Here is an 11,214-nt window from a genome sequence, read left to right as displayed (position 1 = left end):
AAGGGAGGAGGAGGAGAGGTGTGCCACCAGGGCCAGAGAGAGGCTCACATTCTCCATACTGTTCTGTCGCAGGGAACACCAGGCCTGCCAGGCCCTGTTGGACCCAAAGGAGAGCCTGGACCCATGGGGCCCCCTGGACAGGTGATCGCTGACCCCCGGACTCCCACCACTCTTTTGGTGCTGGCTGCTGGCTGGGGGGCTGGGGGTGGGGTTGGTGGTAGGAGACTGGCTACCTCCCTGAGCATTCCGCCCCCCAGGAGGTGGTTGGACTCCCTGGAGCAAAAGGAGAGAAGGTAAGTGTGTGTGTGTGAGGCTGGGGTGGGGGGGGGGTAGGCGTGGAGTGGGGCGCAGAGCCCCTGACCCCTCTGTCTTCTCAGGGAGCCCCCGGAGGACTTGCTGGAGACCTGGTGGGCGAGCCGGTGAGTGTGGAACTTCTGATGGCAGGTAACCTCTGCCCACAGCACATGACCTTTAATACCCATCACTGTCCCCACTCCTGACCCCTGGCCTCTTGCCCCTTCCTGGTGTTCCCTCTATCTGTGGCCCTGTGGCCGACCTTGACCCCTGACCCCCATTTCGACAGGGACCCAAAGGCGACCGAGGACTACCAGGGCCTCGGGGGGAGAAGGTGAGTGGGGCCTGGCTTGGGGTCTGTGCTGGGCAAAAGGGGTGTGGTGGGTAGCCCCTTACCATCCCTCCCATGCAGGGTGACACCGGACGTGCAGGGGAGCCTGGAGATCCTGGGGAAGATGTGAGTCTGGGGTCTGGGCCAGCCTGAGCCCCATGTGGGGGGTTGGAGCATGATTATGGATGAAGGGGCTTGGTGGGCAGGGGCCTGTGCACCTGTCGGAACCTCTGAGCTTGATCACACCCTCCCCTGGGGTGGCAGGGACCCACCCCTCGAGGATCCCTCAGGATCATGCGTCCTTGATTTCCACACTCCCGGGGGTTGGAAACCCCCTCTCTGCCTGCACACGTCTGTCCTTTGCTCTGCTCCTCATCTGTGTGGGGAGCACCTGTGTGTCCCTGTCTGACAGCCCCACTCTCAGGACACATCTGAATTTGTGTGGGCCAAGTGTTTCTCATCCTGTCCCCCAGCCACCCAGCCTGTGTCCCACGGTCACTTCCCACGTGTGGGATTTTGGTCATACCAAAGCCACCCCAGAGGGCTGGGGCTGGGGCATGTCTGGCTCTGTCTTCATCCGTGCCCTCTCATTTGGGCCTCAGGTCACGAAGCCCCTGGGAGCCAATCCAGGTGTCTGGGACTTCAGGTCCCCTGGAGCCCCTGGGCCGAGCCTCATCACTGAGGTCACGTTCCTCTCCTCTCAGTTGCCGCCAACTTTTTCTTTCTAGGGTCAGAAGGGAGCCCCAGGACTGAAAGGTTACAAGGTATTGTGCTCTAAAGAGTGCCTGCTGGGGCTCGGGTCTAGAGGCTCCTGGAGCCTGGTCTGACCCTCCTTTCCCTCAAAGGGTGACCCAGGTGTCGGCATGCAGGGTGCTCCTGGGCCGATTGGTGCTCCCGGTATGAAGGTAAGCCGATGTCTGTCACTAGGGGCAGAGAGGACCCTGGGGTGGGGAATAGGGCATCTGGGTTCAGTCTTTGGGGGCAGGGGGAGTTGCAGGGCCCACACCTCCCCTTGATGTCTCTGTTTCAGGGAGACTTGGGCCTCCCCGGCCCCCCCGGCCCTCCTGGTGTCGTGGGGTTCCCTGGTCAGACAGGCCTTCGAGGAGAGACAGGCCAGCCAGGTCTTAGCGGAGAGCGGGTGAGCAGTTGGAGCAGCCTGTGGCACGTGGGACCGGCGTGGGACCGGCGTGGGACCGGCGTCAGGATGTCTGAGTTCTAGGGTCCGGGCACTGTCTTGGGGACTCTCATTTTTGCCCCTCTGGCTTCCTTCTTGTGGTAGGGGCTGGCAGGCACCCCGGGAAGAGAAGGAGCCCCAGGCCCTGTGGGGCCCCCTGGCCCCCCGGGCTCAGTGGTGAGTACAGCTCCTCTGAAGGCCCCAGGTGTCTGATTCTCCGGGTGTCTGTGTGTCCGTCTGTCCTCGGGCGGGCACGCTGGCACCGTACGTGGTTGGGTAGGTTCCTGCAGTTCTGCGGGGCGACAGGAGCCCCCCTCACTTGCTCTGACCCGCAGGGAGCACCAGGGGCCTCTGGATTCAAAGGAGACAAGGTAGGAGGGGAGTGCTGCTGGTTTCTCTGCCGCCTCTGTGGACCCCCTCTGACTTCCGCCCGCCTGCCCGCCACCCGCCCAGCTGTGCCCCCATCCATCCCCATCCCCTGATGTCCCCGTGACCCCACTGACCATAGTGTCCCTGCCCTGGTCCCCAGCCCCTCTCTGTCCTCCTCACTCATCCTGGTGTTTGCTGGTCCCCAGGGAGACCCTGGAGCAGGACTGCCGGGAGCCCGGGGAGAGCGAGGGGAGCCAGGCGTCCGGGTACGTGGGGCATACTGTGGGGGGAGCTCAAGGGGTGCCTCCGGCCTCTGGTCCCCAGCCTTGGACTCACTGAGCCCTCTGTCCCTGTCCAGGGTGAAGACGGCCGGCCCGGTCAGGAGGGCCCTCGAGGACTCGTGGTGGGTGTCCTCAGGGAGGTGCCCTGAGGCCTGCCTGTCCTTCCCGACTGTCCCTCAGGGGACAGTGTGCAGTCCATTCCCCACCCCCCTTGTCCATGCTCTAGTCTTTGTCTCCCTTGCTCCCCCAGACCCCCTCCTCCTGAGTGTCCCCCAGAAATCCCTCCACATTCCCCCAGCCCACGGTCTTCTTCTCTTGACAGGGCCCCCCAGGCAGCCGTGGGGAGCGTGGGGAGAAGGTCAGTGTGGGAATTGGATCCGGGGGAGGGGGTGCTGAATGGGAGTGGGGTGGGCCTTGCAGTTCAGAGCTGGGGCTTCCCAGTTTAGGCCGGACTCATGTTTCCACCCGTAGGGCGATGCTGGCTCTGCGGGCTTAAAGGGCGACAAGGTGAGTGTTGGCGGAGGGGGGGCAGGAGCGGGGATGTGCGGTGACCCTGACTCCTCTGACGGCCCCTTGCTCCCCAGGGCGACTCCGCCGTGATCGTGGGGCCTCCGGGGCCACAAGGTGCCAAGGGAGACACAGTGAGTGGGCTTGGCCCTGGAGGAGTCAGTTTCTCTGGATTTGAGGAGGGACCCCGCCACCTGAGAGCCCAAGACCACAAAGGGGGGAGGGTGCCCCAGCCCTGACCTGACCCTGACCCTGAGCCCTGATCCTTGACCCAGGGCGAACGAGGGCCTCGGGGCATAGATGGCGACAAAGGACCTCGGGGAGACATCGGGATCCCTGGAGAGAAGGTATGGGGAAGAGGGTAGGGTACTCTGTCACCGGTCAGGAGGGGTTTCTGTGGGTTGTGGGGCCCCCCTGGGGCCTTGGAGGGCAGAGAGGACTCTAGAGGGCCACAGGGGAACTTCTCAGGTCGTGCCAGGGGAGCTTTCAGGGTGCTATGAGGAGGGGGCTCTCAAGAGGGCTCTAGGCTTTGGGGAGAGGTCAGGTGGGACTCTGTGAGGAGGAGGAGGGGCTTCTTGGGTGCTCAGGATTCTGGGGGTTCGTGGAGAGAGGGTCAATGGTACGGGGTGGGCCAGGAGGAGGCAGGGTGTCCCGGGTGAGAAAGGAGCCCCTCTCTGGGCTGCAGCCTCACTCTCTCTGCAGCACCAACATGGGCAAGAAAGGGTGGCCACTGCGGCCAGGCCATCGCGGGAGTGATACTGGGCTTCCCTGCCACAGCTGGTGGATCCCAGCCAGACACCCAGTCTGCATCCTAGCCCAGCCCTGAAAGTGGCCCCCTCTCGGTCATTCCACAGGGCACCAAGGGGGAATCTGGGGACAAGGGCTCTGCTGGGTCGCTGGGAGTTCGTGGACCCGTGGGACCCAAGGCAAGTCCACACCTGTGCCACAGCCCTCCCCCTTCACTGCTGTCCACATGCATGTTCACATGTGGCCTATGCGTGGCCCCAGAGTCACTTGTGCTGCATGAGCAGCGGATCAGGGGTACAGGTTAGAAGCCCCCGGTCCCCTCTGACTCGTGTATCCCACAGGGAGAACCCGGTGCTGAAGGGATCCCTGGTGACCTGGTAAGGATGCCCTACTCCCACCTCTGTCCCTACAGGGCCGCTCACGTGGTAGCTGGGACCTTACAGGGACTCCCTGCTCTCATGGGGGGGTGTCTTCAGCTTGCCTGGGGGACCCCACGGGCGCAGGAACCTTCTCTGGGGGTTCTGCCTGCGTCGTGACCCACTGCCCATGATGCCTCCTGTCCCCATGGACAAGTCTGAGCCTGATGTCACTCCTGACCCCGACTTCCCGGTGATCCTTTGGTACCCCCAGTCTTCCCTGCCTCACACAGACTACTCTCCCCGCAGGGACCCCCAGGGAAAGATGGAGTCCCTGGAGTCCGGGGGGACAAAGGAGAGGCCGGCTTCATGGGTCCCCGGGGCCTCAAGGTGAGGAGGATTGGGGTGGGAGGCTCTGGGGTTAGAGGGCGAGCTCTCTGGAGCCCCAGGTGAGAGATCTGGGCCAGATGTCGGGGTACCTGGGGTTGGTTCCTTGTGGGGCAACAGGCCAGAGGCGGGAGTGACTGGGGCCACTTTGGAGCCTGGGTTGAGGGTCAAAGGGTGAAATACCTGCAGGGTGATTTTGCCTTTGCTCTCCTCCCTCAGGGTGAGCGTGGGGTGAAGGGGGCCTGCGGCCTCGATGGAGAGAAGGGAGACAAGGTACAGATGTGGGGCTTGGGGGCCGGGCGTGGGCAAGCAGGGCCCGGGGCTGAGGGCTGACCTCGCTGCCTGGCACCTTCAGGGAGAAGCTGGTTTCCCAGGTCGCCCTGGGCTAGCGGGACGCAAAGGAGAGACGGTGAGTGGAGGGGGCACCTCCACAATGGGAGTGGGGGGCGGGGAGGGAGGTGTGTGGCCCTGGACCCGACTCACACCCCTCCTCTTCTGCAGGGGGAGCCAGGCATGCCCGGCCAATCAGGGGCCTCTGGAAAGGAGGGCCTGATCGGCCCCAAGGTACGGGGCCTCTGGACAATGGATTGCATGGGATGATGTCAGGGTGGGCAGCGAGGGTTGGGGCCAAAGCAGGCCCGACACTAGGGTATCCAGAGGGTCTGCCCTTGGGCTTTCAGGTTCTAGAGCAGAGGTCACGAGGACTGAGGGTTAAAAGCTAGCATGCAGGGCAGTGGTGTGGTTGGTGCTGTGGACCAGGGCCCGGGGCCACAGGGGGAGGGTTGGAAGGTCCGTCTAAGCTAAGGAAGTGGGTGGAGTCAGAGCTATGAGTCTTACAGTGGGGACTGGTGGGGGTCACGGCAGATGGAGGGTCCTGGGTGGGTAGGGTCCCTGGTCCCAGGTCCCAGGAGGCTGGGCTGAGCGAGGTCAGGGCGGAGGGTCTCTCACACATCTTCTGTCCCTAGGGCGACCGAGGCTTTGATGGGCAGCTGGGACCCAAGGGTGACCAGGGCGAGAAAGGGGATCGGGTGAGTTCCTGCCCGGGGCACAGTGCATCGAGGGGAATGTGCTCCTTGGGGACAGGCACATTTCTGGGGGCTCTGACCCCTCCCCTTCATCTGCCTCTCTCCAGGGACCCCCAGGAATGGGGGGCTTCCCAGGCCCCCGGGGCACAGATGGCTCTAGTGGTCCACCTGGGCCACCTGGCAGTGCTGGTCCCAAAGGTCCGGAAGGGCTTCAAGGCCAGAAGGTGAGACGCCCCGCACTTTGACCCTTGACCCCGGAGCCACCCTGACCCCTAGCCCTACCACTCCTCCCCCAATCTCCCTGACCCAGCCTCTGAACCCCTGACCCCCAGCTTTCCTGACTTCGGACCCTGCTGGTTTCTGACCCTATATGCTTGGTCCTCTTGTCTGACAGGGTGAGCGGGGACCCCCGGGAGAGAGTGTGGTGGGGGCCCCTGGAGCTCCTGGGACCCCGGGCGAAAGAGGGGAGCAGGTGAGTCAGGACTGTTGGCCTTGGATTGAGGGGTCAGTGGACCCTCTGGTGTCCCTGAGGTCAGAGGTTACAGCCTGGTTCCATCTGTGCCACACAGGGACGGCCGGGGCCCGCTGGTCCCCGAGGAGAGAAAGGAGAGGCCGCATTGACCGTGAGTGGGGCTGGGCTGGGCTGGGCTGGACCCTGAGCTGCTGCTGCCCCTCCACGACCCCCACATCCTGTGTCCTTGCCCTGGTCTGTGGGTGCTTCATGCCGCCTGCGCTCCTGTCTCCCAGGAGGCTGACATCCGGGGCTTTGTGCGGCAGGAGATGAGTCAGCACTGTGGTGAGTGGGTACCACTGACAGGGCAGGGAGGGTTCCCAGCCCTAACAGGCAGCCAGCCACCAAGGAGATGGGCGGCGGAGTCCAAGGGCACATATGCTGGGGGGCAGTCCAGCTGCTGACGTGACACCCCCAGCAGACAGACACACACTAATGGGTGGCCATCCGGACAGGCCTTACCTTGGGCAGATGTGGGTGGACAATGGGACACTGATGGGGCCCCCCCGCTGTCAGAAGGGGAGAGGGGACGATGGGCAGAGCCCACAGGCAGGTGGCGGTACAGGAAGCCACACGTCCTGATAGACGCCGGCAGGTGACACAGCAGCTGCTGGGGCGTCCTTGTTCTTGGATGCCCAGTGTGGGTGTGGCAGCGGGCAGGGGGCAGATGGGGAGGGGTGTGTGGAGCCAGGCAGGCAGGCAGGCAGGCGGTGGGTGACGGCACTGAGGGCCTGAGGAGGGGAGCACCTCTGCCCATCTCTACCTGCGCCTGCTGACCCTGTCCCTTGCCTCTCCCGCCCCCTCTCCTCTGCCTTGTCCCTGTCTCTGTCTCTTGCCCTTTGCTGGCGGCCCCGATCTTTCCTCTGTTCTACTTCTCGCCGCCCACCCCCTGCTTCTCATGCTCCCGTCTCTTGTCTTCTCTCGTCTCTCTGCTGCTGTCTCTCTCTCTACTCCCCCCAACCCCCGTCTGTCTCCACACACGTCTCTGCTTTCCCCTCTCTCTCCCTGTCCCTTTTGGTCTCTGTTGTTGTCGTCTCTCCGCCCGCCCCCAGCTTGCCAGGGCCAGTATGTGGCGTCAGGATCACGTGAGTGCTTTCCTGGAGTCCTGCCTGCCCATTACCTGGGAGCTCCCAGCAGGAGCCTGGCTGGGGGTGGAGGTGGGGGGGCTGGAGGGGGGGGGCCGTCAAGGAGTTCGGCCCCTGGCCCCTTCTCTTTGCTCCAGGGCCCCTCCCTAGCTACGCCGCAGACACTGCTGGCCCCCAGCCCCAGCATGTGCCCGTGCTCAGGGTCTCTCATGCAGAGGTGGAAGGTGAGCAGGGCTGGACCTGGGGTGCAGGTGCCAGTGGGGCTACAGGCCACCTACACAGCCCCACAGGCAGGGTACAGGCGTGAGCTCTCTTGTGTGCGCTCCTGGGGAGATGGGTGCTGGCTGGCCTGAGGACCGGGGTTAGGTGGCAGGTGCCTGGTCCTCCCTGGGCCCACTCCCCGCAGCCCACCTTGCCCTGCACGCAGGCCGGCTGCCCCCCGAGGATGATGAGTTCTCGGAATACTCGGAGTATGAGGTGGAGGGGTACGAGGACCTGGAAGAGGCTGCCTGGGAGAGTGCAGGTGAGAATGGGGTGCTGAGCCCAGGGACTGACCTCTGACCCCGTTTTACTTCGCACTCCCCCTGCTGACCTCTGACCCCCCACTAGCCTCAGACCCCTGCTCGCTGCCACTGGACGAGGGCGCCTGTGCGGCCTACACTCTGCGCTGGTATCACCGGGTAGGGGCAGGGGGCCCAGGAGCCTGCCGGCCCTTCGTCTACGGCGGCTGCGGGGGCAACGCCAACCGTTTTGGGACCCGCGAGGCTTGTGAGCACCGCTGCCTGCCTCGGGTGCTCCAGAGCCAGGGCGCAGGTAAGACAGGCCCATCCACATCCCCACTGCCTGCCTGGGCCAGCCCCCTGGGGGAGGAGCCCTGGCCAGGTATTGGGTGAGACCCTGGACCCCTTCTGACGGGGAGGGAGGGGGGCACCTGAGACAGACCTCAGGCCAGAGGATGGAATACAGAAGCCTCGTTAGTCCCCAGTGTGGTTCCCCCTCCCTGAGGAACCCCCTGCTCTCTGTTTCAGGGGCCTGAATGTGGAGCCTGTCTGAGAGCAGAGCCCACACTCCCTGGTGTGGCCCAGCCCCTTCCCTCCTTGCCCTCCCTCCTTGCCCCGTCTGTTTCTGTGGCCTGTAAGTCGGGGGAGAAGGTCAGCCAGCTGAAGACACCTTCCATCCACCTTACACAGGTGCCGAGGCGCAGACCGCAAACTGATGTTCGTCCTGGAGGAGTCTTGGCCCCCTCCCCTTGGTGCTAGAGGCCTGTGTGCACGTGGGCGTGCGTGTGCATGTGTCCGTTATTTCAGGGACTCGGTCCCCGTGGGTGGGTCTGGCCTTGCCCCCTGTGGACAAACCCCCATTGTGGTTCCTGCTCCCTGGCACTGACTCACTGTGGGGGTTGGCTATGGCGGAGAGCGGACATGACTGGCGTCTGACCCGCCCTGTGACCCAAGCCTGTGATGACATGGTGCTGATTCTCGGTGGGGAGGGGGGGCATTAAAGCTGCTGTCTTCAAAGACCCTCATTGTGACTCTTTGGGGAGCTGTCGGGCGGGGAAGGGGTGGATGGGGAGGGGGTTTCCTTGGAGACCCAGTACTGCCTGTCCTGTGTGGGTGCGGAGTGCCCCTCTGCCCAACCCTGGTCCCTGTCTGGGATCCTCAGTCCTCAGCTACTTGTCCCCAGGAGAGAATGGATAGGGTGGGGGCTGAGGAGGGATGGTCCCGGCCGACCCCCCGGAGCGGGTGAGTCACAGGTGGAGGACTGCCTGGTGCCAGGAAGTGTGGCCTGGTCCCCAGCCGAGTGGACAGAGGCAGATATATGGGCCCTGAGGTGGGCTGATGGGTCAGAGCACAGGACAGCAGTGCCCGGCCCCAGCCCCGCCAGGCAGCCCTCAGGAGGCCAGTCCAGGTAGGACTTGCCGTCTGGTTAGGATGAGGGCTCAGCAGACCTGGGGATGGGGTAGAGAGGTCTCTGAACCTGGGGGGGCGGGCAGGGGCAGCACAGCCTGGGGTTGCTGACCGCCCTGCTGCTTCAGGGGCTCCCTTGGCAGCCCTTGTCTGAAGGGCACCTCCTGTCTGGGACGCTCTGCTGCTCAGAACCATGGCCTTGGCTTTCGCTCTCCGTGTTTCTCCCTGGTTCTTTGACTGTCTTTATTTCCATCCTTCTGAAAGCTTCTGCAACAGCTCCTGTCTGTCCTTTGTCTGCAGTCTCCCTCCGCCTTTCCCGGTTTCCATCTCAGCCTCTCTCTCTGCCTCTGTCCGACTGAATCTCTGTTCTTGCCTTTGTCCTCTGTGTCTGTGTCTCTATCCCCAGGCCTCCTGGTCTCGCTCCTTCACCTTCTTGCTCTGTTTCTCTGGCCCCTCCGCCCGCTCTCACTCTCTCCCTGCCTGCTCTCCTGCCTGTGTCTCCCTGCCTCTCTATTCTCTTCTCTGTTCTCCCAGCTGCTCGGCTGTGGCTCCTTGCTGACCAGAGGAGCCCCTGGCCTGAGCCTGTTTCCCCCTCACAGCTTGACCACGCAATGACCCGCTGGACTCTGCTGGTGATGACGGCCATTCTGATGTTGGGCAGGGTCCTGGTCATCCCCGTGACCCTGACCCCAGCTCTCCAGCTCTCCTCTCACAATTGTTCCCAGACCGCGCATTGCCCTGTGACCTCGGAGAGGCCCCCAGTCAACACCACAGGCTCCCTCGCTGGCTGGGGCCGCTCCCGCCCGGGCCCACGTATCACCCTCTCGCTGGACGTCCCCCTCGGTCTCCTGAGGATCCTGCTGGAGCAGGCCCGGGTCAGGGCTGCCAAGGAGCAGGCTGCTGCCAACGCCCAAGTCCTGGCCCGTGTGGGCCGCCGCTGATCCTGAGGGATGGGGGTCCCCAAGGACTAAATGATGGGGCCACACATGGACGAGAAGGCCTGGGGGGCAGCGGTAGACCCGACGGCACCATCCCTGGGCACAGTGCCTCTGGTGTGTCAGGAGACACCTGGACACCCCACCGTTAACAGTTGCCCGGGCAGCCTGTTCATTGTCACGTTGGGCCGCCGCCAAGTGCAGCCTAGCCATGTCTGAGTGCTCACAGTCAGAGCGACCCCACTATGCCACTGCCAGGAGCCCAACACAGACCAGGAGCCCAACACAGAAAGACACCTGAGGGTCAACTCCTGCGGTCATACCTGGCCTGCACTGCCCCTCAGCCATCTAGACCCGCTGCACAGATCCATTCCCTGTGAGGGAGCGCCGACCCGGATGGGTGCTGCAGTCAGTCCTTTGGGCTCCCTGGGGGGAAGGAGACTACTGCTGGGGCCCTGGATGTGCCAGCGTGTGAGTGGCTGAGAGTGAGTGTGGTGTACCCCGAGGGCGATGCGCGAGCAGCAAGGCCTGGGTGTGCCCCCAAGACTCCCACAGGCTTCTGTGGCCCTCAGGGCCTCCAGAGAGGCCCAGCTCCACCCCATCCTCCTTGAATTGCCTCTCAGCAAAGGCGCTCACCTTCTGGAACCAGCTTTCCCTTAGGGGGAAGGGCGATGTGGCCAGGCTTCTTGGGAACACTGGATGATAGGTGGCAGGTGAAAGTCCGGGCGTGTGACAGGTGATCAAGCCATGTGCTGTGATTAAAGGCTGGGCTGGATGAGAATCACAGTCATGTTACCCAATGACACATGAGAACACTGAATCACTGCCCTGGCGCCTGCCTCTTCCTCCTCCTCCTCCTCTTCTTCCCATCTCACTGGGCTCTGGGCTCTGGGCTCTGGGCTCTGGAGCTGGGAGGGAGAGGGGATCCACTTTCTGGCCAGTGTGGACAGGCCGGCCTGGGGATGGGCAGGAGCTCTAGGGGGGTGGTGGTGGTGTACACAGCTGGGGATGAGGACAGACCCCCGGCGGCCAGTGCGGGTCGGCTCTGGGGGCAGCGGGGCTGCCTTTGATGGGGACCTGCGGTTGACCTCCACGTTTGTAGAGAGGCCGCCACAACAGCCCTGGGGGGGGCGGGCCTAGGGCGGGCCCGGGAGGGGCGGGGCCGTAGGCAGCCTGCGCCTGTCTTTCCAGCCGTCGTCGCGAGCCAGCCAGCCCCGGTTGACCGACTCCAGGGTCAGGGGGCAGCTCTGGCCAATTCGCGGGCAGGATGGACAGAGGCGCACAAGGAGGCAGCTCCCAGACGGG

General features: G+C 64.1%; 2 protein-coding genes across 2 annotated transcripts in view; both read left to right on the top strand.

The window, feature by feature from the left end:
• COL7A1 (collagen type VII alpha 1 chain) overlaps nucleotides 1-8,571 on the top strand; it is a 31,819-nt gene extending 23,248 nt beyond the window's left edge. The window contains 32 exon segments of the mRNA XM_045297588.1: nucleotides 73-141; nucleotides 258-293; nucleotides 378-419; nucleotides 584-628; nucleotides 707-751; nucleotides 1,354-1,389; nucleotides 1,471-1,530; nucleotides 1,656-1,763; nucleotides 1,905-1,976; nucleotides 2,135-2,170; nucleotides 2,375-2,434; nucleotides 2,527-2,571; nucleotides 2,772-2,807; nucleotides 2,921-2,956; nucleotides 3,034-3,090; nucleotides 3,232-3,303; nucleotides 3,811-3,882; nucleotides 4,045-4,080; nucleotides 4,369-4,449; nucleotides 4,666-4,719; nucleotides 4,802-4,855; nucleotides 4,948-5,010; nucleotides 5,412-5,474; nucleotides 5,579-5,695; nucleotides 5,866-5,943; nucleotides 6,041-6,094; nucleotides 6,219-6,267; nucleotides 7,035-7,067; nucleotides 7,205-7,291; nucleotides 7,495-7,590; nucleotides 7,683-7,880; nucleotides 8,258-8,571. Coding sequence (XP_045153523.1) covers nucleotides 73-141; nucleotides 258-293; nucleotides 378-419; nucleotides 584-628; nucleotides 707-751; nucleotides 1,354-1,389; nucleotides 1,471-1,530; nucleotides 1,656-1,763; nucleotides 1,905-1,976; nucleotides 2,135-2,170; nucleotides 2,375-2,434; nucleotides 2,527-2,571; nucleotides 2,772-2,807; nucleotides 2,921-2,956; nucleotides 3,034-3,090; nucleotides 3,232-3,303; nucleotides 3,811-3,882; nucleotides 4,045-4,080; nucleotides 4,369-4,449; nucleotides 4,666-4,719; nucleotides 4,802-4,855; nucleotides 4,948-5,010; nucleotides 5,412-5,474; nucleotides 5,579-5,695; nucleotides 5,866-5,943; nucleotides 6,041-6,094; nucleotides 6,219-6,267; nucleotides 7,035-7,067; nucleotides 7,205-7,291; nucleotides 7,495-7,590; nucleotides 7,683-7,880; nucleotides 8,258-8,283 — 2,016 coding nt within the window. The 3' untranslated portion in view covers nucleotides 8,284-8,571.
• Nucleotides 8,572-9,585: 1,014 nt separating this feature from the next.
• Nucleotides 9,586-9,915, top strand: UCN2 (urocortin 2). Its single transcript, XM_004704142.1, has one exon. It carries the CDS (start codon nucleotides 9,586-9,588, stop codon nucleotides 9,913-9,915), a length of 330 nt encoding a protein of 109 aa, XP_004704199.1.
• The last annotated feature ends 1,299 nt before the right edge of the window (nucleotides 9,916-11,214 follow it).

The sequence above is a fragment of the Echinops telfairi genome, unplaced genomic scaffold (genome assembly GCF_000313985.2).
Source record: "Echinops telfairi isolate 266 unplaced genomic scaffold, ASM31398v2 ScPeMD7_7420;HRSCAF=8458, whole genome shotgun sequence".
Taxonomy (NCBI): Eukaryota; Metazoa; Chordata; class Mammalia; order Afrosoricida; family Tenrecidae; genus Echinops; species Echinops telfairi.
The sequence above is the reverse complement of the archived record's forward strand: the minus strand, read 5'-3'. Positions and strand labels throughout refer to the sequence as shown.